The 26,788-nt window shown below is 44.5% G+C and overlaps 1 protein-coding gene across 1 annotated transcript in view; it reads left to right on the top strand.

Moving 5' to 3' along the window:
* itgb5 (integrin, beta 5) overlaps positions 1-24,437 on the top strand; it is a 36,064-nt gene extending 11,627 nt beyond the window's left edge. The window contains exons 10-16 of the mRNA XM_031873294.1: positions 2,607-2,781; positions 3,897-4,151; positions 18,895-19,117; positions 20,844-20,944; positions 22,696-22,815; positions 23,754-23,920; positions 24,297-24,437. Coding sequence (XP_031729154.1) covers positions 2,607-2,781; positions 3,897-4,151; positions 18,895-19,117; positions 20,844-20,944; positions 22,696-22,815; positions 23,754-23,920; positions 24,297-24,392 — 1,137 coding nt within the window. The 3' untranslated portion in view covers positions 24,393-24,437. The remainder of the gene's footprint in view (positions 1-2,606; positions 2,782-3,896; positions 4,152-18,894; positions 19,118-20,843; positions 20,945-22,695; positions 22,816-23,753; positions 23,921-24,296) is intronic.
* The last annotated feature ends 2,351 nt before the right edge of the window (positions 24,438-26,788 follow it).

Raw genomic sequence — 26,788 nt, 5'->3', positions numbered from 1 at the left:
TCCTAAAGGACTTTAGCACAATCACAGTTTTGAACAGTTTGCTGCCTGTTTTCCGACTCGAGGAATATTATTTTCTGCCACCACAATAACCTGATATCACAGATATCGACCATTTCCTCGGACCTCGCAACAAATACTCCACTCTTGAACCTCTTGATGTTGCATGTAATTGGCTTTTAATTGGTTCTTTTATGTGATTGCGCTCGTAGTCTGATGGATGAGACAGCAGCAGCAGCAGCAGTGAGAGTCTTCTACACGGGAATAATACATTGAATGGTTGAAGACTGCTGTGTTTTCCACGGCTGTGAGCCAGGATGCTTTCTCCGTTGCTGACGCTCTGAACAAAAGCAGAGGTCAGGTGACCCGGGATGATGGTACATCTTAATTGCTTTGCATTTTGCACAGGCCTCTCTCCGGTGGTCACTTTATATTCTACACGGGCCTCAGTTAAGATCTGTATTGAGTCCTGGATCTATTGAAAATGCTAGCGAGGGGCAGCTTCATACATGCTGTCACACAGCGAGCTTCAGTGTGGTGGAAACCCCCCCGTGCTCTTCTCTCCGGCTACTTTATTTCCCTGGGACGGTTTCGTGATGGGAACGGGTGGCGGGGGTGCTGAGGGGGATCGAGGCAGCAGTGAATGGGAGAGGGGGTTGGGCGGGGGGGCTCTCGGGTGATGGGCCTTGCTCATGTCTTTTATCCTCGGCAGTGAAAGGAGGGATGGAGGGTAGCGGCTCAGTGCGCCGGCTGCCAAACTTCCCAGGTGTCAGTCACTGTGTGAGAGCCTGATGCTGCATCTCAATGGCCTCCAAACAAAACGTGGGCAGGAGGAGGCCTGTGAAACTGCACGCCATGAAAGGAGGGAACTGGCAGGAGGAGAAATGCTAGCTGGAGTGTACGTAGTTAAGCCGGCATCCGCTGCAGGAATGTATGACCACTGAATAGGCCTCATGCATATGAATGAGAGCAAGTCTGTGCTAATGTACCACAGGTCCTTTTTGAGAAAGAAAAAAAAGTTTTTAGTCCAAATAAAATGTGTTTTGTTTGATCTTCTTTATGGGTTTTCTCCCAGTTAATTTTTTTTTTTTTACCATCTTTTTGAGATTAAATGTTCAATGTTTCTCTTGGAGTTAACCATGTTTCTGTCCCGTCTACCTCTTGCTGTAGTACAACCTAACACGCGGTCTCTTATCCGTCTCTGATCTGATTCCCTATACATCTCTCCTTCAATTACATTACTCGCCCAACTGCGTGTCGAGGCCTTTTCTCAATGAGTTCAGTCTCAATGTATCAACTCCTCACTACTACTACTTCCTCCCAAGTGTTCGCCCCCCCTGTGCTCCTCCACAGCCTCATACTTGTCCTCACCGGCCACATGATTGGGTGAACTGGGCTCCTCGCGACTCCCATTTACAGTAAATCTAATTGCGTCCTTCGTTAACTCATTAAGCTTCCCGCCCTGAAGTGGAGGGGGAATCCAGGGAACATGTGACGTAGGCTCTTCCTGTATCCTGAATCGGCTTATGTTGTGTTCTGGACTGAAGTATAAGACAAATGCTGATGCCTGAACTGCTCATTTGTACTGGTGAGCATTCTTGCCTGATAAAATATCCAATTAACATAATCAGAAATGTGTGCCGGTTTTAAGAAGACAATAATAGCCATTGAGGTTCGAAGTTGGGGATGTTGGTGATGGTTCTTGTGTTGACAAACTATCGGTGCATTCAACGTGTTCAGTCTTAAAATTAAAGATTCATCAAAGTGAGTAAGAGACCAGCGATGAAATCAAACGAGGTTCATGAAACCAGAGTTTACAATATGAGTTGTGTTTAGTCTTTTTTAACTTCTGTTTCTCTGTGATAATCTGTGTAAATTGTCTGTTACTGTCACTTTAAACAACCTGTAACAATGGAGATTATTCCTGGCTTCCATTATTTACACCTTTTGACTTTTCATTGGTCCAGTTCCAGTGATGCATTTCCCGTGTGATATTTCCTGAATCAATAAGTCGGGGAATAAAAGTCTCCCCCGAAAACTAATCGGCGGAAGCTGTATTTATCCAACGCATTCAGAACGGGAGAGGCCTTGCACGGGTTGTGACATATTTGGTCTCATAGTGCCCTTTATTCAGGAGAGCACTTACCTGCTCCGGCCAAAAACAGCAGGTGCTGCTCGGGTGGAATCCGAAGGTAAATACCAGACCAATGTGCTCATTTTGGAACAGTAAAAAAAAAACCCAGCCGGGGTTGGGTTTCTCTTCTTGTTAAGACTTCCTTCCTCAGAGCAATCAAATGGGTGTAGGTCTTGTGTCATGTCCCACTTCTCTGCACATGTGAAGCCACATCAGCTGCACGCTGTAAACTCTCTGGTGTAAACATGACAACACAGGGTCACGTGTAGTTCACGTCCACAGGCTAGCTGGCAGCTGCCAAGAAATGTGTATGTTGGCTGTTTGCTCGCATGAAAAGACATTTGAAACTTTTATCCCTCAAATCCTCTGAACTTGACGTGCACCCTCCTCTCATTCCACAAACAGGAAGTCTCTATCTTTTCTCCATCAGCGTGTCGGTATTTATTCTATTTTCTAATTGCACCATCTTTTGTAGGTGTCGTTCAACGTGAGCGTGGAGGCGAGGAGCTGCCCTCCCCGCGGCGCCAACCAGAGCTTCACCATCAAGCCGGTGGGGTTCAAAGACCGTCTGGAGGTTTCTGTGGATTATCAGTGTGACTGCGGCTGCAGCCGGACAGCGCAAACCAACAGCAGCATCTGCAGCTCCATAGGTAGTTCATCTACACTACTGGTTTTACTGGGAGACGCATAATAAGACAAAAATAAGAATGCCATCTGTCGATTTTGAATATGCGATATCTCGGTCACGCCTTGAAGGAATGTCTTCAAATTTGGCACAAATGTCCACTTGGACTCAAGGAAGGACGGAGTAGAATTTGGTGGTGGAAAGTCACAAAACACATTCTTGGCTATGACTCAAGAATTCATATGCTGATTCCAATAAGATAAAATGATGAAGTGGTGACATTTTTTGGCAGTCATGGATATAAACATCAACATGACTGGTTGGCAGAGATGTACATCTGGGAGGTGGTCATTTCTTTTTTCATTTTTTTTTTTTTTACAAACTTAAACCCTCGGGTATATAATTAGAAGCTGATTCGTTTTTTCACTTCATCCTCTCTCTCGTTTCTCGTGGCCGTTGTAAACTGCGGAGGTCAACGTCTTCTTGCAGCAGGAAACGCAACAATTTTTAAAGCAAGGGGACATAAAGATCCACGTGGAAATATGCTTCTGTTAAAAAAAAAATACTCTAACAAGACACATGAGCGTTGTTAATCACACGGGACAGAGAACTGCTTCTGTTCAGCTTCCTGTAGGTTGAACACCTCAATCAGCGATGTCAGACCTGGTATTTTGACTTCAGCAACTGCGAAAACTCCTACTTTTACCCCATAAATTATCTACTTTCTTTGGCGTGATTATGGAGAGGCTGTCTCCCTTGTGGTTATTGTTGTTGAGATAATGATGTCCATAAAAGCCAAAATTATACTCTAACCGTAATGTTAAACTTGGGCTTTATGTTGAGATATTTGAAACACAGATGGGTATCAGTTATCATCAACACATTCAATTATCTTGTGCACATTTAAGATGTCGTGAGTGGTTTAAATCACTAACTGGGAAAGTCAAAACAACTGTAAATGGTCAAGTTTAAAACACTATAATCCAACTGGACACATCTCAGATTTAGGAACTACTGCTCTCACAACAGCTATAAAGTCACGTAGATTGGTGTAGCTGAATAGTCCTGCAGAATAAAGAGGTGAAATGAATGCATCTAAACCCGTAAACAGTAGAATGAAGTAACTCTCGCCCCTTGCAGGTACTTATAACTGCGGGATTTGTCACTGTGAGCCGGGCTACTTGGGGGCCCGCTGTGAGTGCCAGGAGGGCGAGGCCAGCAGCATGTACCTCAGCGCCTGCCGGGAAGCCGAGGGGAAGCAGATCTGCAGCGGGCGAGGAGAGTGCAGCTGCAACCAGTGTCTGTGCTACGAGTCGGAGTTCGGCAAGATTTACGGCAGCTACTGCGAGTGTGACGACTTCTCCTGCGCCCGGCACAAAGGCATCCTCTGCTCAGGTAGGAGTATCACTAGAGGTGCTCTGATACCAGCATCAGAAATGTGTGAATTCACAAGTGTGTGAATCTGTAAAGAGAAGAACTGGTATCGGAACCTTTGTCTGCATTTCCACTGAAGCCCAGTTGTCCTGAGTTGTGCGTTTGAATCCTGCTGCTGTGCTCGTAGTGAGGTGGTGGTTTGAACTACAGCTGTTGAGGGACCGCACCTCCCTGGGTATTGAACTTAATGAGAATACAAGCTGACATCAAACAACGCTCTGAACTCTTTAGATCCGCAGCTTGTCGTGGGTTATAATTAACAATAATGCCCAATCATGGTGCGGAGTCACCTTCCCATACCTGCTCTGGGTGTGGCCCGTGGTTTGGCCCGCTCATGACTCCACTGCAACCAAAACTCTGCTTTTATTTTCAGGATGAGCTGAAACGGTCACCTGCAGGGCTGCTGGCTTCGCTCCCGGAAGCTCGGAGGAGCAGCTGCGATAGTAGTTGTTCAGCTTGTTCGTTGTTTGGCGTCTCCCTCAGAGGGTTGTTCTGGTGTGATGCTGGAATGATCGAGGACCTGAGAGAGGTGGAAGTACTTTTAGTTTGCTCTTGTTTGCAGGACTGAGATTTATAAGCCTTTAATTATCTCCATCCCTGAGGCGTGAATATACTCTGTTAATCAGCGATTCATGTGCCAACTTAAAGTCCTCTTCCTCTCACTGAGCCGTCCCTGCTTCACTCTGATGCCCAAAGAGGCCCCCGGCATGAAAAACCAGGTTTGGCTCAGAGTATCTGCCCAGCTACACCAAACAGGCCGAGGCCGTTTGGTGTGAGACCTCCTGAACGCAAGAGGGGAGTGTGTGTGGGAGGGGGAGGGGCCCACTGGCTCATCCCCAAGCCAACGGCTGTTTCTGTGAAACCACAGAGAGCGCTTTGTGACAGTCGGGGCCGGCTTTGGTGCGATCCCGTAACACAATGCCGGCCTCTATTTGTCTGAACCCAGTAGAAACTCAAGTCTTTTCGTTTAGTCAGCGGCATGGCCGGACACAGAATGGCTGTTTGTTTGTGCCGATCATCCATAAGCAGTCATTAAATCTTAACAGTCCACTACCTCCTGCCGCTCTCCTCCTCTCTCGGCTTGGTTTTCCCGGCATGGAGCCGTAATGAGTTCCTAATGATACCAAACGGTACGCCTCCTTCACACTTTTCCTCCGAATCTCTCGGTTAATTATCATGTGGTGGCCCCCTCTGTAAGACATGCTCTAAAAAAACGACTCTGTGCCAGCACGTTTCTAAAAAAAACACAGGAAATACTAGTACGGTCTATTTCAAGCAAACATATCTTGTAAACGGTGTTGTGCTCCACCTGGATCGGTCACACTCGGCTGAGATGTAGTCTTGTGTCTGGAGTGTTCACGCTGATGAACTGCCTAAAGGAGCAGCAGGTTTCAATAAAGAGGGAATCAGCTGGCATGGCGTCCTTTTGTCTTCGTCTCCTTGAATGTCTTGAGAGTAGTTTTCCCCGGGAGCTCATCGAGGTGTAGCTATTGGCCTGAGAATCTGAAATGCTCGTTAGAGAGCCGAAGGATCAGGTCTGGTATATTTCTTATAGTGTTCCCTTTTTAACAAGACTAGTCAGGAGAATATTAAACTCTTAACTAAAACAATCAATACATTGTCATAGTTGTAATTCAGTCTTCATGTTTCTCAATACTTCTCTGTTTTCTGGCAATTAAATGTTTTGCCAATATGGGACGAATGAGATTGAAATATTGTGTGTGTGTGTCTAACATGTTCACCTAAATAATCTTGTTTTTCAGTGAAATGTTGTTTTTCTCTCATGTTGTCATTCTGTCAGCACTTTGAGCTCCTCTGTTATCTCTCAGCCTCCTCCTCCTCCCTCGTCTTCCTCAGCAGTACTGCATTTGGCTTTGCTTCAATTTAAATGTCATCCTTTGTGGAGAGATGAGATGGAAACATGGCCACATGTAATAGGTTGTCTAAATCAAAGAATCTAGTTTGACTAAAGAGAAAATTAAATTAAAAAAACTCATCTGTATCATGTGGTCTTAATCAGTGGATTGACTTTTCTCAGTTCCATCGATCTGTAACTGTGAAGATTCTCGTCCGTGTTGGATGTCGGATATTAACCAAACCAAACTGAAACGCGGAGAAGAAGAAGAAGAGTGTCAATGAACTGACAGTCCAGACTTTTAACCTCAAACAAAAAGCCTTAAACCGATAGTGTGGGAGCATTTTCAATATCTACCAAATGACCAGGGAGTTGTTGTAGAAGCGATGCAATGCGTGCCGTCGAAAGGTGACTGCAAAAAAGGTCAAACATACTGAATATGTTCCATCATCTTCGAGATAATCACCCAAACCTTTGTGCCCAAGTCGAGGTAAAACTATAGTTGACGATGACAATAAATATTTTAGTTCATTAGCTATATTAGAAATATTTTGATTGATAGTTGTGAAACTGTGACATTTCCTCCGACAATATTCGTAAACCAACGGTGCTTCTGCATTGAATCCTTGTCCACTTCAGATCTGCTGGATGTCCAGTCAGAGTCGAGCCTGAGGACGCCGGCTGCTCTCCACACCCAGCTGTGGCTCACACCTGCCGGGCAGACTGGCTGCTGGGTCGAGCTGTAATACTGTGTGTACTGTACACGCGTTAAATGGACGTGTGTGCACTGCGGTGACACGAGGCAGCCGGAACCAGCCAAAACCACCAGAACACTCTGTCAGATGAGATTCCTGCTGGTTTTCATTTTAATGAAGAAGTCACCGGAGATGTTTGTGTGTCTGTAGATGAATATGAAGTTCACACTGTATTCAAAATGTTTTTAGTGAAACAGCTTCGTCCATCAAATCAGTGTTGGAAAGACGTGTTGGCGTCCTGAACCACTGAGTCTTGAGAGATTTGTGAATCGAGGAGAATCAGGCTCTTTAATCCTTAATATCACTGTAATAGCATGCGTTTACAAAGAGGTAGGTGGATGTAGACGAGGTAGCTGCAGGACGTGCTGTATCTGGGCTCAGATGACCTGTGTTGGACGACTGTCTCTGAATGTCCCGGTAATGTTATCCTCAGCATCCACACGACCATCTGTCTTTGTGTTTATGTCCGTTCCTGGCTCTCTGAGGAGTATATTCAGGGGGAATGACGTGCAGACAGACGGACGTGTGCTGCACGGACTCTGTCAAGGTTTGATTAATGTAGTCTGGAAGGAGCTGGTTCAAACCCCGGTGATGTTGTCAGCGTTGTGTCTGTGGGTCAATGGGCTGATTTACTCATTGATATTTGTTTGTGTTTGTTTCTCTTACTCATGGAAGGATGAGTCACTCTGTGTCTTTAGGAGCCTGACTGATGTATTTACAGACAGACATCTGCTGTCACTGGCTCTTTACAGACGCATCAGTACCAGTGTATAAGCGCTGCACAACATAACAACCTTATTGTATATTATCTATTTATAAATAGTTTTATTTTACATTTTTATTGTTTGTTATTATCTATAATGATTTGAAATGTTCAAAATTTACTTTAATATTGTCGCCTATTTGGAAATTTTACAGATAAACAGAATGATTAAATGTTCCTACGGGCTGAGAAACTTTCTAACTCGTTCAGTGTACATATTTATTGTTCATCTGTAGAATAGCTTCCTCGTGACATAGGCTTCCTATCCCCACAGGATATCACCACAAATGTAAGCCTATGTTAAGTGTTTGTTAAACATTATCAGCTAATATATCTTCATCAGTTGTCTTTTTACTCTAAATTAACTCTAAAAGTATGGATCTTAAAACCCCCGTGTTGTTCGAGCTCCTGTCTCCTGCTTGTTTGTAACAAGGCTTCAGTAAGTCCTGACTTCCTCGTCCCGCTGCCCCCCTGACCCACATCCCCTCTGCAGACTCTGCAGCTGGTTCTAAATAATGATCTAAGCGCCCTGCAGTCTCCAGTTGCCAGAAATAGAGCAGCTTTATTTCCAGACTTGCGCAAACCATCTTTTACCCCATAAATATAACTGCTGGTGTGTGTGTGTGTGTGTGTGTGTGTGTGTGTGTGTGTGTGTGTGTGTGTGTTTTTATGCATGTACACCATGTGTACGCATACGCGTCAGCGGCTCCTTATGGGGTAAATGGGAACATGTGTGTTTACTCGTGTTCGTGCCGAGCGTTCACTGAGGGAAACGGTTCTCTTCAGGACTCGTCGGTTCAAAACAAGAAACAGAATTTTCTTAGCTTCAGATTTCAAACGGGAAGGAGGGCACAGCGCAGGTGAAATAAGGTGGCTCAGTGACAAAGACATGTTGAAACACAGCTAATACACCTGAAAGTCACTTTCACCATTAAGGAAATATGTGCAGCTTCAGCCCAGAACCGTCATTAAAAGATATTAGATGTTATTTAGAGCAAACTTCCAAACAGCATTCCAGGAAAAACACAAGTTCTTTGTTACAACTAGAAGTTTTGTTGTCCCATAGCCACCGCTGAGCTGCAGAAATGAGCTTTTTAGAGAACTAATCGTGTCTAAAGCCTGCTTTTGTGAAGCATTACACACTGGACTGTCCCTGGAGAACAAAAGAAGAGAGAAGATTCTGCACTTCACTTCACCAAAGTGACATTCAACATGTTGCATTATTCCTGTTTGGGAATCTTGTTCCGTCATCATTGTTCAGCTCTCTGAGATCCCATTGTCATCTGTACTTTGCATAAAATAATCGGGTTTTGTCCTCGAGTGAGATAATGTGTTGGAGTTTTGTTCCTCTGTGGCAGCTCTGCTTTTTTGTAGCTTGTCTGTTTGAAATACGGCATTCGTTTTTCAATCGTGTTTTGGAAATTATATCATTTACTCGGCTGTACGTGCGCTGCTGTTTCCCAGTAAAGGTGCTCGGGTCCCTCTCCTGCTACATGGAGTCTGTGAAGAGCGTTGGGTTCGATGTCTGCGGTTCACAATTAGTGTTTTACGCGTTGTTACTTGAACGCGCAGCAATTAGTGAGTCTGGTCTTCGTTAACGTTTGGCTGGCAGTCAAAAGATCACCGGCAACACCAGACTCATTACTGCAGAGAAATAATACACACTATGAAAAAAAAAATACTGCTTTTACTTTATTGGAGCGTTCACTGGCAGATTTCCTTCATTTCTTTTGTGCCACTCGTTCTACTCATTTAAAGGGCCAGTACAGTGTTTTTAGATTGACCTGAAGTTGAACTGATCCCGCCCTAAAGGTAGCGCGAAACCAACGGGAGACTGAGGTCGACATCAATCAAGCACAGCTTGAGGTCTAATTAGTGAACAAATTGACATCACCTGTGGGGGACGACCGGTCGTTAATTATCAGCTGTAGCTTTTCACTTTCTCTCTCCACATGAGTAGAACTTTACAGTCTATAGTTCTCTAGTCTAGTTGTACATTGAATGGTGTTTTTAATGCATGAGTTGTCATATATATAAATCAATCAACACACCTCAAACATCAATACGACTTTGATCATCCCATTTTTCTTTTTGTTCTCTCTTGCATGACCTATGATTTAGTGCTTTGGTGATTGGATGTTCACGTGCTCAATAAAAACGCGAGAACGTGTTCGAGACCGCGCGTCCCAAATTGTTGTGAAGCGGCTCATTTGTGACGGTTTTCCTAAACTATAACTAAGTGGTCTTTGTTGCAATTCGCTCTGCCCAAGTAAGGAGTGTCGTTAATCACAACTATTTTCACCTGTTGCCTTGTGGGCAAGTATTTAATTTACAATGCTGTGCTAATTATAGTTCCAACTTTAATGGGAATCAGCCTTCAGATGTATTTTGTGACTAAACAAAGCTACCTGAGCAGCACCTGCCCCTCAGGCCTCAGACCCCGAGGTAAAACACCGGATGACTCCTCCCTCTCCTCTCTTCTTTGAGACTTGACTGAACTTGAGCGCCGCAGACAAAGACCTCTGGTGAAAACAGGGCAGACACGAGCCCACACCCCGGTCCTATCGCTGCATGTGGACTACTGCAGTTCCTTTGAAACTTACAGGTGTTTTCTTTACACTAATATTCACATGCAGTTCACGTGCACGGCCGTCCCCAGTTTGACACCAGAGGCACAAAAACAACGCATATCAAGTGTAGTGTTGGAAGTTGCTTGGGTTTTAATTTTGTGGGCTGAACAGCTGTTTTCAGGGGCTTATTTTTGAAGTTGTTTGGCCAGCTCAGCTTCTTGGGTGGCTCTGCAGCATTAAGAGCCTCCGAGGTCCCCAGGATTTAGATCCTTAAAGCTCGACAGCTGACCGTGATTGTTTCACATCACAGCTGCTCGCTCGACGTTAGATGCATGCTGTGCCGTCCACAGTGTGTTGAAGCAAGATGCTGATGAGGAAATAAATAAAGGGAGAGCTCCCGAATTCAGCTTTCTTGTAAAGGAGGTTTCCACGTAACCTACATAGTTCCTAGACTGGCATGCTGAGGCCTGGAGGAAGAGTTAGGATGTCCTATATAAGTGAAAGTATTATTACTTTACCTAAAGCTCGTATACGCAATATCCTGCTTACTGTGAGTAATGTCAGTGGATGCTGAGGCGTCCTATGACTCAGAGACGGAGCAGAATCTACAAGTAAACACCGTTTTCGTGGCCGGTAATGACTGTTGTCCGTCAAGCATGTGATGTTATCCACGTAGAAATCTCAAGTCGGAGCTGCTGACACCTGTAATTGCACCCGATCTGATCCCGCCGCACGGCCTTTTAGTTTTAGTGAGCTCTGCAGGCCACTTATCTTGAAGGTGGCATTATTCTTCTGTTACTGGAAACACAAACGGAAAGCTAAACAAAGAAGAAGTCGTCTCTCTTTGAAGGCTTTCAGCCCGAGCATCTCTCCCGGACCAGATATCGTCTCTCTGTTTGTTTCTGATGACGAACGGCTCGGCTCAGCGTGCGAGAGGGAGCGTGTCTTGGCCTGCACATTTTAATAGGCCACATTTTTTAGCTGTTTTACTCTCACAGAAAGACACACAGGGTAGTAATATTGTTTTAACAGCCCTGTTAGAAAGGAACACATCAGCTAAAAATTGGGTAACGTATAGAAAACAGTTGAGTTGAAGTGTAGCGCATGGAATTGGTTTCAAAAGATGAATTAAATGTGAGTGGGTGAGAATAATATTCTGTTTCACCACGTTCCTCTGCCTCAGACTTTTAAAAGCTCATTTTAATGGTTTAAAGAAATAGTTTGACGTTCAGAGAAATACACTCTTCTTCCTTTCTGAGCGTTGGATGATCCACAACACTCATGTGTATAGAGCTTTAGCCAGGCGGGGCTTGGCTTAGTTTAGCATCAAAGCTGGAAACGGGGGCTAAGCTGCAGAGGTGCCCGCCTGCATACTTCTTAACTTTGGAGTCAGCCAGCCTAACTCTTTCCTCCTGCTTCCAGTCTTAATGCTAAGCTAAGATAATCACACAGTGGCATTAGCTCCATAGCACACAGGCATGAGAACGGTGGCAATCGTTTCATTCAACCCTCAGCGGGAAAAGAAAGCTAATAATTGCGTTTCTATTCCCTTTGTGCTGATAGCAAGGAGCGTATTTCTCCATCAACCATAGATTTGTGCATATTAATTCAAGAGTCTGCCCGTTTCTCAGATGACATAATAAGGTTCCAGTCCAGTTAATAATACATTTACGAGAGAATTGTCAGTGTTGGTCATGAACTGGATGACATCCCTGCGCAGGATGTTGCTGCTGTTTGCTTCCTCTAAATCTGACAGCACTGTCTGGATTATAAAGATGAATCATGGGCCTCTAATCTCACAACATCTAACTCAAATCCTCATAATCTATTGGCTATATCGCTGTTTGATTTTGATTGGCGTTTGATAATTTCATTTAAAGTTTGCTTATTTTCCCTCCCGGGCAGCGAAGCTTCGGGGGCTGTGAGTTTTGGAGAGGCAGACAGAAGAGCCACTGTGTGTTGTGTCTCCCTCTTATCTTGTCAGAGCTCTATGTATCCCAGCCCTGAGGGAGGATGAGTAATCTCTCCTCACGAATGACAGAGAATGTGATCAGCAGTGTTTAAACTATGACCGTGTCCTCCGCCTCAAGTGCACCTAAAGATCCGTCTCTGTTTGGGGAAATGAGAACCAGGAACTGATTTTTATTTAACCAAATGTCTTCTGTGGAAAAATATGAAACTTGTGCCTCGTCAGCAGTCTGGTTGCTCGCTGACTCCCGTCGTTTACAGAAGCCGCTGTCACTCTGGAGTTTTCGCAGGGCTTACTTAGAGGGTTTCTCTGCTGGTTGTTTTTGTGGTTCTTCTTAGTGTCTCATTGAAGGCATCACTTCTGTTTCCATCTCTTTGCCTGGCAGCGAGAGCGTTGCATGTGCAGTTTGAGAGACTGACATAATAATAGTTGGCTGGAAATGTGCAGGATTTTCTCCACCAAAGTTACAAAAAAAGAAGCGAACCAGCCCTTCATTTTAGTACAGTGTAACCTTGGACTGAGTTTGAATCCTTCTGTTTTTCAGAGAAATGCGTGCACACACACACACACACAACCCCGTCTGAGCCTGTGACCAAACGGTAATCTTACCCCACAGCCCACTGTGTAATTAGCTGGAGTGGTATTCGGTGATATTGTTCTGCTGTCAGAGCTCCCGTTTAAAGTCGTACAGTCATATTGTGCGTTCCTTCCGGCCCAACATTCGTCCGGCCCAACCTCTCTGAATTTAATGCACAAAGCACTGTGTCATTTGACATATTTGCTTGTTTAAAAAGCCAGACAAAAAGGAGCAGCACCACACACACACACACACACACACACATGGATGTGGTAGTATTAAGTGGAATGCTGGAACGTGGAGGCTGAACCTTCCGTCCGTCACAGAGACCACCACAAAAGAGTTCAACTGTGACATTGTTAGGGCAGACAGAAAGTATGAAAATGTCCACTGTAGAGCTGAATTGAATGTTCAGACGAAGGTGTAAATAGTTATTCACCTGGTTCAAAATGATGTGGAATTGCAGTTTTTCAGTCATGAAACCTTTATATTTTCCTCCAAACCCCCCAAATATCTTCTAGTATCTTTTATTCACAGTCACCCCTTCATTCATATTTTCGTAGCAACATTATTTTAAAGATCATATGCAGGCATGCCAATAATGTGCTGTAGGATTTCCCACAGGTAAATGACAGGCGGGAAATTAAGCCTTTTTGCATTCTTCATCTTCCCTCAGAGACTTTTTCTTTTTTTTTTTTCTTTCTCCAAATCCACAAATTCCAGCGAACCAGGGGTGCACCACAAGTATTTCATAAATTCAGTGCGGCTTTCCATCAGGCTTCAGCTGAGAGCAGAACACAGGGCCATGCTTCAGACTGCAACCGGAGACGTGAGAGGATAGAGGGCATGTTTTCTTTCCACACACACACACACACACACACACACACACACAAACACGCCGCGGCCTCTGGGACACAGGCAGCTCTTTGACCGCCACTGCAGGAAGTGACTGTTTCTCTCTCTTTGCACTAACACTGAGCCCTCCGTTGCGTTGCAGCCCCTCAGCACACCGCCACATCATATCAGACGCCGCATTCCTAATGAGGGTTACCGAGTTCGGTGTGACGGCCGAAAAACATATCGTACCCTTCTCACTCCGTTTCAAATGTGAAAGGAGCTCAATAGACATTTAGAAAATGTGGCTACAAATATCACCAACTCACAAGGGTAGACACGATGCCCAGCTGCTGTAAAACAACTGCGACCGGGTTTGCAGACATTTGATGGATTACACATCTGTGTCCAGTCCTTCTCATACCCCCCCCCCCCTCACCAAACATGCAGCGGATAACGCTTCTCTGTGCACTCCATCGCTGCAGACAGGGGATACTTGAACATGCACAAAGGTCTGTTGCTCCCAGATGTCAGATGCAATTTGCTCTGGGAACATTTTGTTTATTTTGAATGCCTTCATGGAAAGGGGCTTCAGCTTCAGTTTTTTAGAGCCCGAGCTCTCGCTGTCTGGCACATTTGCATGATACAACTATGCGTCTCAAAATAACCCAACAGCTCATTTCCTTTTTATATAATCTCCAAATATTTACATAAGCCTATTAAAATGTGATGTTGAAAGCCAGCATGTCTCCAGGCAGAAGATGTGGGAATGCATTCAGATGCAGGCTGTCTCTGTGCTGTAACTGCAGCTGGCTTGGTTTAGTGAAAAATATATTGTTGATCCCATAATTGTGCCTTTTTTAAAGGCAGCCAGTGATTCATCTTCCATTCTATTGTGGGGGGGCTGATGCTTCACTAGCTGGGGATGTGAAGGAGGAAGAGTAATCTCAGATCTTTATAGTTAACTTACTCTACAGCTATTCCCTGCTGCATGTACTGGCATTTAACTGGTGTGAAAATCAATAATCTCACATGCAGATGTGTAAATCGGATTATGTAGCTTTTGCTGTTGTGCAGCTTTTCATCATATCATATGATCTTCATCAGCAGTTGGAGTTTGACCAGCAGATGATCAAATATTTATCTCATTTGAGCACTTTAAGGACATCGTCATCCACACAATTTTGGGGAATTGTTCTGATACCGGCATCAGAAATGCATCCGATGCCTTTCTGACATGCTGCAGCAGTTCTGCTTGGCTAACGGAGCTAAGAGCTAAAGTTAACAGAGGTTATATATATATTGTTTGTTTGTTTGTTTGTTTGTTTAGTGGTGTATCGTGAAGAACTGGAAGGCGAGCCGATGAAGGCGCTCGACCGTTCTCTCTATTTCTCATTCTTCTTTTTTTTTACATCGTGCTCAGCAGTCGTAAGGCTCGATGTGAATGAACTCATTGGTCTGTAATCTGCTCAGCGAAGGAAGTGAGCAGCAGGAGGCCGACCCCGCCGCACCAGGCTGAGTACTTTGACAGCCCGGTTTCCTGCTTGGTGTGGCTCATTCTCTGCTCCATGTGAACCTCTGTGGAAGTTTATCAGTTAATTCTGCTCTCATGAATCCATGCCCGTGCTCTCTCAAAGGTTCACTTGCAGACTGAGTAGCACTCAAATTTGTTGTGTTTTTCCTCAATATACTTCCGTATCACTTGCTTTCACGGAGCTGATGGCTAATAGAGCTAACGGAATGCTGGAACTGTCAGCTGTGTTGCATCTGAAATACAGGAATGGATGGTTTTGCATTATTCAGGAAAGAGAAAACCTCCTGAGGTGAAAGTCTTTAACAGCTTTTTACTTCTGTGTCATTTGACCTCCACTTGGCTGCTGGTCCAGGCTGACTGAACGTCTGCACGTCATGGAAAAGTTGTGAGTAAAAAGAGGAAGGCCACAGCGCTGAAGTGTCTGAACACATTCCTCCTCCTCCTCCTCCTCTACAGCTGCATTTATCATGAGCAGTGTTTAATCTCACTGTCGAGCAGCGACTCGAAATGGCCCGACGGCACGGGCAAAAGAAATGGAACGACTTAGCAGCTCAATAACAAAAAAGGAATGACGGGAGACAAAGAGCCTGTGCACTTGCTCCAAACATCTGTTTTGCGGCTGTGCCGATGGTCATCGAAGTGAAGTGCTGGTGCTCTCTTCAGACAGCTCATCTGAGGCGTGCTGAGCCAAGAGCTAGTATCTAGACAAAGAGGCAGTACCTGACTATACTCTGTCAAGGTGGAGACAACTTCAACTCATGCAGTGATGAAACCTAAGCTAGCACACTCTACTTGCAAATTGTGTCTGTCTGAATCCCCCCAAAATGAACTAGTTGCGTCAGTGGAAGTCCTTTAACTCCCGTTTCTGATACATAAAATGAACATGATTCTAATATTAACCTGTGTTTATTTAGTGTGCAGCATTTAGGGGAATATATTAGCAGAAATGGAATATAACATTATTATGTATGTTTTCTTTTGTGAATAAGAAAACATACATAATAGAATTATTATTATTATGAAATTAAAGAATCGTTGTGTTGCCGTAGAGTGCACCATTTATATCTACATATGTAGCGGGTCCTCTTCACAGAGCTGGCCGCCATGTTTCTACAGAAGCCCAGAACGGTCAAAAACCAAACGCTGGCGCTAGACGGGGCCTTTTGTGTTTTTGCGTCGGCCACAGTAGTTCTCCGACACGCTCGGCACAGTTTCAGTTGGTTGCAATCTGCCTCCTCACTGCTCGATGCCGTCAAATCCTAAACACCGGACCTTTAGCATTCTAGCTAACTCCGGCATGTTTATGCCTTGCATTTTGATACTGATGTTCATTAACTTGCTCTGTATCTATGAAATAACCAAACATTTGATAAAAGTCGTGGGCCGTTGAACCAAAACCCTCTGCAGAGCTTTATTACTGCAGCTTTGAAGTTGCAGAAAACAGCATTGGAGAACAGGCAACCTCTTCCCAAACTAAAGAAGTTAATCTCTCACACGAACATAGAGACTAGAGAGCGTTTGAAGACAGCAGACCTGGTAGCAGCTCGTCAGGACTTGTTGAACAATGAGCCGATGTCAAAGCAGCTGCACTTTCACTGCTTTCATCCTCCCAAAACTCTCACCGGAAGAGAATAAAAGACGGCTTCTCGCCCTCTTAATGCTCGAGCAGTGGTGTCATTTAAGGACACATTCCCAGTGTTGGTACGATGACTCTGCCACTCGTCATGCCAGCCTCCACTGACCGAGGTTTGGGAGCGGTGCTCCGGGTTCTGAAAAAAAGAACAACCAAGAGAGGAGAAGTGTTAATACAAAGAATTCACCGCACGTCTGTGGGTCCATGCAGTGTGTTGCACAACCCTGACCACTAGGTTCATAATCAAACTGGGTGTTAGTGTTCGTTTTGGAGAAGTCTCCGTGACCTCTTTGAGGATCTGGGTTTAATCAGCTGTTGTTCTTCCCCGCTGTGTCTGGCGTTGAGTGACGAGCAGATTCTGCATGTTGGACAGAAGGAGAAGGAACCACACAGTGATCTCACTCCTCCATTAGATCGTAACTCTGTCCTCACTGTGTTTACATTTAAAGGGTTTAGAACATTTAATGTGGCAGTTATTGGAAAAGTAACTGTTTTCCTTTATTGTTTAAAAAAAGAGTTTAAGAGAAAGGTTTACTAAGAGATACCCAAGTTTTAAATTCAAGCAGTGTAAAAAGAAAACACATGACTATCATATAATCAAATTTGGATTATTGTTTTGATTGGATTAATAAAGAAATACTGGTCCAATTAAGACTATAAAAACCCTTGGATGATGTTGCGTGTGTTCAGCTTCTAAATGGATTACATTCTGCTCTTCGATGCTCTTTTAGTTTTTTCCTGTAACGACGGTTATGACGCTCTGGAAAATCACATGTTTGTGATCACAATTTATGAATAAGTGGGATTCATTATCAAGAACACCTGATTAAGAGCAGATTTGGATGGTAAACAGGTTTGGTGCATCTGGAGTTCACTTATTTTCTCTCTACATGGAAAATTGTGAGAAAATTACGAGAATGTTGCTGCATGAGGCCCAATGTAAGGGTCCTCTTAAACATACCTTATTAATTCTATAATAACAACAAGACGTTTTATTTGTATAACTCTTTAAAAGGTACTCAAAGGCACTTTACATCGTAAAAACTGAATACGTAAAAGCAATAACAGATAAATGACATAATAACAGTTCCCACAACACTGATTTTGTAGTTTTCACAATAGTTTCCATGTTGAAGCCACGTGCTACTTTGTTTACCGCTCAGATCCAGTTAGGTGGTTCTGTTCGAACGGTTCTAACCGGCCGTCTCATCAGCAGCTTGTATGTCTGACTCGTCCCAGTACTGATGTGTATTCCTGCTATTGTTCTGCATATTTCACAAACCATGAATTCTTGGCTTTGGCCCGGCTGCACTCCGTGTTGATAAAGAGCGAACATCTCCTTTCTGTCCGCGTCCTTATCATCTGAGACAGCAGCTTACCGAATGTGGTCTTTGTGGAGGGTCGTGGAACAACTAGTGTGAAATAAGCTTGTCAAGCGACGCGTCCCCGATTACAGCGGCTGTCCTCCCGCCATCAAGGGTTCACCTCGTCTGTAGAGGCGGAGCGGTCGCATAGATGGCCCGAGACAAATCACAGTTCAAACAAGACCGGGTGGTTCACCGCTTTCTCCAGAAGACTTGCCTCCTGTTGCATTTGTTCCAGTGCAGATAACAAGTTAATGAGTGTGGCACAAAGGGGGGGGCAGTTTAGATGTGGAGAAGCTCAGCGCTGTAGAGCTCCAGCTGCTCCAGCTGCTATGAAGGAAGGTCAGACTGTTCTCTCAGGAAGAGGAAACTGAGAGCTAGACTCTCTAGTGTGTGAGTGCATGTGCGTGCATTATATATGGCCCAGTATACCTGGACAACCTTGTCATTTCGTGCATTTAAGATCTTTTTTTGTGTGTTTGTGTTAAGGTCTTGACTTTGCTTTTAAAAATATAAAGGATGCCTCGCCATGAGTTTGTGTTCTGACTTTAGGAATGATTAAAAGGCCACGACCAGGAGACCTGAGGGTTCACAGGCAGCCAGGCTGCCAAATCTGGTGGAAAACCTTTCCCAGAACATTTATAACAAAAGCGTTTGTCCAGCATAAGCTAACTCCACACAGCTGCCAACAGCTGGCAGCAGCTCTCTGCTGGCGCTGGATCGGCTACTGTTGATGCGTTTGTAGTTTTCTTTATGGGAAGTCGCACAAAGTATTTACAAGAGTCTCTGGATGGTATCGGATCAGATTATGACCACCGCTGACTTCCTCTCTGTTCCCCTCTTGTCCCAGGTCACGGAGAATGTCACTGCGGGGAGTGTAAATGCCACGCCGGCTACATCGGCGACAACTGCAACTGCTCCACAGAGACGTCGTCCTGCATCGCCGACGACGGGCAGATGTGCAGCGGCCGGGGCAGCTGCGCGTGCGGCCGCTGCCAGTGCACCGAGCCGGGGGCCTTTGGGGACACCTGTGAGAAATGCCCCACCTGCCCCGACGCCTGTGGCACCAAAAGGTAAAGTCACACCACACGGTAATGAGCACAAAAAACGTATTTTTGTGACGCTTACATCATTTGTTGGAGGAAGCGGATAGGTTTATTACATGAGGGGGAAAAAAGTTAGAAAATTGAAACAAGGTGCCTTCAGCAATCTACAGAGATGAGACGAAAAAGGTCAAACCGTCAAACACAAGAAGACCAGAACCCCCCCCCCCCCCTCACTCACGTCTGGGGCTTATCTAAGCTTTGATGAGCAAGTCATAAGAGAGTCGTCCAGATAACTCTCATGCCATTTGCGACCCTGAGACATGAAGCTGTCGTCAGTCAGTGTGGCTCTTTGAGGTCGGGGGTTAAACGCCTATCAGACGTCTGGTAGAGAATAGTCAGAGTGGCTGCTGTGTTCTCTCAACAGGGCTGCTTACAAACACATGGCTCCGGTTTTCCAAGTCGACGGCAGTCTTTATGGAACAACCTTTCACCTTTGACCCGACTTGATTTTTAGAGAACGGGTCATCAATGTATCAAGTCATCAATGTTACGACCAGTTAGATGGCTTTTGAAAGAGGAGCTGAAGCTGTGCAGCAGCCACAAGTCTTGCGGAGGCGTGCACAACTGTAAATGTCTCCAGCTATTAGTGTATTTCTGCTTGATTTATAGTTTACCTCCACTGTGGGGTTTGTGTTTTACTTCAGCATGTTTAGTGAGCAGGGTTTCAAAAAAGACGGATGTATAACGGAGGATTTATTGCATGACATGTTTCAGACTGCAAAGGTTTTCAATAGATTTAATACACTGACAATTCGGTGGCAAATTCGCAAGAGAATTGCGCAACTTTCGCTACTTTTTGCACATATTTAAAGGAGGTAATATGCAGACATTTGGCACAAAATCAACCCCTTTCTATGCAAATGAGCCTCACTGCAAAAACGGTCCAATTCACAACAATTGGCGCAATTATAACGGGTGTCTCCTTTATTTTTGGTCATGAAAAGTATATGAATAAAGCTCCCCTACGTGAGAGAATAAAGAGATTCAGATAATCAATGAAGTAACACTGCTTTGCCTCACACAGCACCTCTTTTGACGGGGAGACGCATTATAGTTTCTGCTGCGGTGGGATTGCCGCAGGTATTTAATAAACTCAACAAAATGTCTCGTCTCAAAAAACTCTCAGAGTAAGAGTGTGTAATTGAAATAATAGTCGCAACGATCAGCGCTTATAGACACACCCAGTGAAATGACATGTTGACACAGGTTCAGATGATGCACAATTTATGATGCTATCAACGGCCGCGATCCATCCTTTGTGAGTTCGCCCCCTCAGTGTGTGATATCCAAGGGGAGAGGAGTGTTGGACGTCTCTTTATCTCTAGCATCAACAAAATAATGAGTTTCAAATGCATGTTTTTACAAACTTGATGCTGTAAAATGTCACAGAAACCCAAAAGTGACCGTAGCAGCATCGCTAACGGATGAAGTCAAATCACCAGCTGCACTTTATTTGTTTGTTTCTTCACGGTTCGCCTGCTGTTCAGCTGCTGACAGTTTGCTGCAGAGACACTTCCAGTGTTTTTAATAATAAGGGAGCGCCGTGGGGTGTTTTTGACAGCTGACGTACCCGGACTAGGCCTGGTGTAGATTCGTGCTCTCCGAGTGCTTTCAAGCTCATGGATAAAGATGAAAGGAGGCATTTGAAAAAGATACTCTGCTTTTCCATTAAACTTGCTCTCCTCCGCTTCAGGGAGTGTATCGAGTGCCGGCTTTTCGACTCAGGACGGCTCGCAGACAACCAGACCTGCCAGCGCCTGTGCAAGGATGAAATCATCACTGTGGAGACCCTCGGTGAGTACACACACGCACACACACACACTCAGACTAGCTGGTTGGCAGAGACCAGTATACACACCAGTGGCATCTGCGACAGTCTCGCTTTGCACTTCACACACGTCTTCCACTGTCACTATTTACTTGACTTTTAACATAAAATAACCATGTTGTTACGGTGGGTCAGTAGATCGGTTAACACGCAGCCATATTTTACTATATATATATTAATAAATTAGAAATGGCTAATATGTTTGATTTTAGCAAATATGTTGTGAACTGTAGAAAATGTTAATATATTGAATTAAAATCTGTACAGTATAGACAGTGGTCTAAATATGAACAGTATGATGAATCACTTTGGACAAAAGCATCTAGCGAATAGATGTAATATAATGTTTCCCAGGCAGAATCACACAAAGCAGCAAATCCCACGAGCAAGATGTGAAAGTGCTAAATGAGAAGCCGAGCTTTGTCAAACTGTTGTGAACAGAACCATGTCCTGTCCATGTCCTCCATACGCAGCTCTCTGTGTGTTGATTGGGGCTTCGCAGCTCCACATCTTTTCTTGTTTAACACCTCGCTCACCTCCCGTGGTTCGATAATGAAAGCACACCCAGGGAGAGCCGGTTGCGTCTTGCGTCCCGATGTTTTTGGTAATATGCGGCAGGTGTCATTCTGAGCCTCTCGCAGCTCCACAGCCAGCATCGACTCCAGTACAAACCCCCCTCGTGTGGTTTCAAAGAGCTCTAGTACAAAGTCCCTCCATGCTTCTTCTCTATCGGCAGAATCCACCCACTAAACAAACAGGCAGGAAGGTGGAGTTTATAACTCGCTATGACTGCAATGGAGTGCTTCTCTCTGCTTTGTTGTTTTACATCCCTCACAGCCTGGAGGCAAATAGTCCGGAGATGTTAAGGAATGCATTACTAAGCGCACAGTGATTTATGGTCTTTGTGGCACCATGATGCTGCAGAGCAGAGCAAGGGTTGTGTGTTCAGTTACAGAGATTATTATTAAGACCGATCCATATTGGCCCAGCGTGGCCCTGACCCAGATCCGACAGGGTTTCGCAGCGTTACCTCCGCTAGCTCAGCCATCTGACTGGCCTTAATGGACTCCACATGTTCATTCCAGATACTTCGTGCATGAAATAGAGGAGGGCGGGGCTGATGGGGAGAGGGTGGACCGGGGCAGCATGACCTCACTCTCTCCCGTGTGACCTTTTTTGGATGATGAAGATTGACTGGAAAGCGAGGGCAGGCACAATATCGTTTATAGCGTCTCACTTGTGATTTCACAGCAGAGAAATTCCGTCTATGTGGTGATTTTTCCCTCAGTGTCAGATTCCTCTTCAGTGTTACCTCACCCTCTCCTCCCTTCATCTCTCTCTCTTTGGTCCTGAATCTGAAGACAAACCTCGATGGATAACAATGATGTAATACGACAATAATTCCTTCATAACTCCGGTAGACAGTGAGCTCATGCTGAATGAAGAATCAACCGAACTGATCTTTTTTTGATTCGAAGAATATTTTCCCTAAATGAAAGTAAAGAAGCTTAAAGTGGATAAAAAAACAAGTCAATAAAAGTTAATTTTAATCAAGTAACTCATTGTTTTGTCCATGTTCTTTTACATCCTTCTGTGATTAATGTATGTAAAACAATTTAAAGACGATCGTAACTGATCCAACGTGAGCTCGATCCAAAATTCTCCTCGGCATTTCTTTCTGTGACTGATTGAAGTGTTTCTGTGCTTTCCCTTCCAGACACGGAGGACCCCGGCGCTGTGCTTTGTCTGTACAAGACAGACAACGATTGTGTCATGAAGTTCACGTATTCTGAGCACGCCAGCGGGCAATCCATCCTCACAGCTCTAAAAGAGCCAGGTCAGTGCCACACAACAACTAATTACGTATTCGCTCCTGGTGTTAACCTGCTGAGATCTGAGTGCCGTTGGGTTGTATTTGTGGTGCAATGAATTACATGAAACGCTGATGCATTTGATGATTAAGTGCAAACTTAAAGGCGCAATGAGTTGCACAAAGAACAATAGATATTAATGCAAGAACCAGTCATACAAACGGATTCGTTCTTAAGCGGCTTGTACGAGTGATTTAGGAGAACTTGCGACATTTACCAAATTTCTCGTATTTCAAATCTTCTCTTAAGGAACGAACAAGTGTGTGGTCCGACCCTGTCGTAGGAGTCATGTGACGTTAGACGTAACACACGGCTGACGTTCATGTTTACTCCGGTGATTTACACAGTTAGCGGAAGTTGTGAGCGTTTGCTGAATCTGACGTGAGTCCAACGTACAATAACGTGTCCGAGAAAGTTAATATAAAAATATACCAAAATGTAAATAATCCCTCTGTCATAATTTAAGACCCTCTGGAAGTGTGAGGTGGTGTCTGTGTCGCCCTCTGCTTGGTTTTACGTACTTTACCGTGTTTGGGCGTCAACCTCTATAAAAACGTAGCAACAAGTGCCAGATCGTAAGAAAGAGGAAGTTACAAAAATGGTGGACACGGTGTGAAAATAAAAGCAAATATTGCAACAAAGCTGGTTCCAAAACGAGAGCGGTGAGCACCCTGAATCTTAAATACAAACTGCAAACCCTACTCCTTCTACCTTTCATTAACTGTCTTAACTAAGCGAGGGACTTTTAGATTAGCCTCCATTACAGGATTCCACACACAAAACACCATTAAAGGATATTCGTGGCTTGTTTTTGTTGCTTTGACCATCATTCCTTTTCGGTGATGCTGACATTGTTCTCACCAGTGATTCGATCTGAATCTAACTTGGTCTCTTCCTGATTCAGAGTGCGGCGGTGGACCGGACGCTCTGATGGTGCTGCTCGCCGTGGTCGGCAGCATCCTGCTGGTGGGAGTGGTGCTGCTCGCCGTCTGGAAGCTGGTGATCACAGTTCATGACCGGAGAGAGTTTGCACACTTCCAGAACGCACGCTCACGAGCCCGATACGAGATGGTAAGCACTTTGCTCAATAGGCTAATCACACTTCATTTTCACAGCTGACGGGCAGAACTTGCACTGTACTGTCCTGTGATCTTCCCCTTCTCTGCTTTACATACAAATAAAGCGGCAAAATGTCCACCGTTGGAGGCCATTGTGTCGTAGAGTGTTGTAATGTGCACAAAAAAAAATGTATTCTGACATTGTAATCCTGCTAATAATCCCCTTTTCATCTGTAATCTAATTATGTCCTTTTTGTAACCAAATACCTTTTTTTGTATCCTAACTGCACAACGCTGTTTCACGTGTTCCCTTACTGAGAACTCTTACTTGGAGTTCAAATCTCTCATTTTGTGACTTTCTGTTTTGTTTCTCTCTCACACGCCTCCAGGCCTCCAACCCTCTGTACAAGCAGCCCGTGTCTACACATTTCTTAGAAACAGATTTCAACATGTATGAGAAGTCCTTCAACGGAGGGGTCCACTGATCCCTCAGCACGGGGCGCGGCAGGACCGGTCCGATGAACAGATCCCTGCAGGACGGAGGCGGACTGAACACACTCGATTCACACCTGATAAAAGAAGTGAAATGAACTAGACTGTGTCCGATGAGGTGGGGGTGGTCTGTGGCCTTTTTTTTTTTTATATTTACGCAGGAGACTCACACCTACCACAGACATGATGTGACTTCTTCTTTTCTTCATCTGTGTGTTTTTCACAGTCGGTGGAAGAAGGAAGCGTGAACTCCTCGGTCGTGTTTAGAGAGAGAGAGAGAGAGAGAGAGTAGAGTTAGCGGTGAGTTTGTCTGCAGTTACACAAAATAAACAAACTCTCTCCAACCACATAAAACCACCATTCAATCTTTGCACAGAGCAGGCAGAACATTGGCTTATATTTGTATATTTTCATAAACACTAAAAATGCCTTCTTTTTTTTGTTGTTGTGTGTGTAAACTTTGCAGCCAACAGGATCATTTCATCGGATCATTTCAAATGCACAGGATTATTAAAAAGCACATATTTCTGACGGTGGCTGAGATGACGTTGTGGTACTACTAACATTTACTAAGCAATAGACTTCTTACCCTCATTTTGCACAGAGAATATTAAGAGGCAAGTAAAGAATCACATTTTCGTGTGTGTGTGTGTGTGTGTGTGTGTGTGTGTGTGTGTGTGTGTGTGTGTGTGTGTGTGTGTGTGTGTGTGTGTGTGTGTGTGTGTGTGTGTGTGTGTTATTGTACGCTCCAGTTGCACTCCCTTCTGTTAATCTGAATTGTAGGAATTCCAACTCACCTCCCAGCCTTTGAACACTTAAAGTGAGGCTGGTGTTTCTCTACATTTGTCTTTTTTGTTGGCAAATCCAAAGAGCAAAACCAACAATGTGGTAGTCCCTCAGTTCTTTCAGTTGTCTGCGGCGCTCAGACCCAAACTCATTTGTTCCGACTGAAGACGTGAATCTCTAAAAGTTCTCTATATTGAATGCTGCATGGATGTAGGCCAAAAATCTGAAGATGTCACCGTGGGCATTAGGAAATAGTGACAGACAATTTTATTTTTGGTACTATTTTCAGACATTTTGTTGACCAAACGATTAATGGAGCAAACAATAGGTAGCTTAATCTATAATGAAAATAATAAATACTTCCAGTGCAACAGTGTGGCTCATTGATGCGTCTCTAATGGAGCTACATCAGGCTCTCAATACAAAGACAATTCTTGATAGTTGTTTAGGATCATTGTTGGTTTTGGTCTTTGCGTTGGATTAAAATAAATACACACATGTATGAATAAAAAATATCACCAGCCTCTGAACCCTTAACACCTCACAATCTGGACTGCCTTAAAGCGTCCTCGTGTGGTGATAGATTTGTAGAGTAGATCTCCTCTAACTTGGAATAGAAAAATGTGCAGTACTGTGAGTTGATGTGGATTTGGGCATACAGTACAGTGTAAAGTCCCTGTGAGGCTGAGTTTGGGCATACAGTACAGTGTAAAGGAGTTTGGGCATACAGTACAGTGTAAAGTCCCTGTGAGGCTGAGTTTGGGCATACAGTACAGTGTAAAGGAGTTTGGGCATACAGTACAGTGTAAAGTCCCTGTGAGGCTGAGTCCACCCTGCCTGCACTGGGAGTGGGTGGAAAACTTTGAGGAAAAACCTCAAAGGAGAGCGTCCAGAGTCATAAATCTACCGTCACTGTTCCCACAGTGAGACATGAGGTCTGAACTGTCGCAGGGAATTCTGGCAGTGAGACATGTTCGACGGGGTCGGGCGAGAAAGAAGGTGCGACGCTCTTACAGTAAAAGTGGCAGGGACTTGGAGTTTGTGTGTGTGTGTGTGTGTGTGTGTGTGTGTGTTTGAGTGCAAAGAGTGTGTGTAAATAATATAACGAGGGTATGTATGTACATATGGTGCCAAATGAAATGAAAATGTTTTGAACCGGCTCAGCTGTGCGTCTCGGCATGGTTTACTAAAACTCACCCACACCCACCTTTTTCTGCTCAAAACATAGATCTTTAGTTCTTCTTCCTGTACAGGCGTGAATGTTTTCACATGGATGAACAGACTCACACCACTACATCTTTATGTAATACTGCACAGCGAGAACAATAAATCAGCTTGTGTCAAAAAAGCCGGCGGGTCTGTTGTGTTTGGCTCAGTCGTACGTTACATATCAGAGGCTGCGTTGGGAAGAGCGCCATCAATCTGTGGTCTAATTTTAAACATCGCACATAACTCGGCCTGTGTGTCTGCACCCTTCAAAGTTTCGTGAAACATCTGTTTAGCTCCTCTAGCCGTGCTGGCTCATGTTTGATGTGTGATCACACAGACAGGGAGGCCGGTCTGATGTGTCCTCTGATGCTGTAATTTAAGTTTTTACAGAACA

The sequence above is a fragment of the Anarrhichthys ocellatus genome, unplaced genomic scaffold (assembly GCF_004355925.1).
Source record: "Anarrhichthys ocellatus isolate YVR2014 unplaced genomic scaffold, GSC_Weel_1.0 scaffold71, whole genome shotgun sequence".
Lineage (NCBI taxonomy): Eukaryota > Metazoa > Chordata > Actinopteri > Perciformes > Anarhichadidae > Anarrhichthys > Anarrhichthys ocellatus.
Note: the sequence above shows the minus strand (reverse complement) of the source record. Positions and strands in the feature narration are given on the sequence as shown.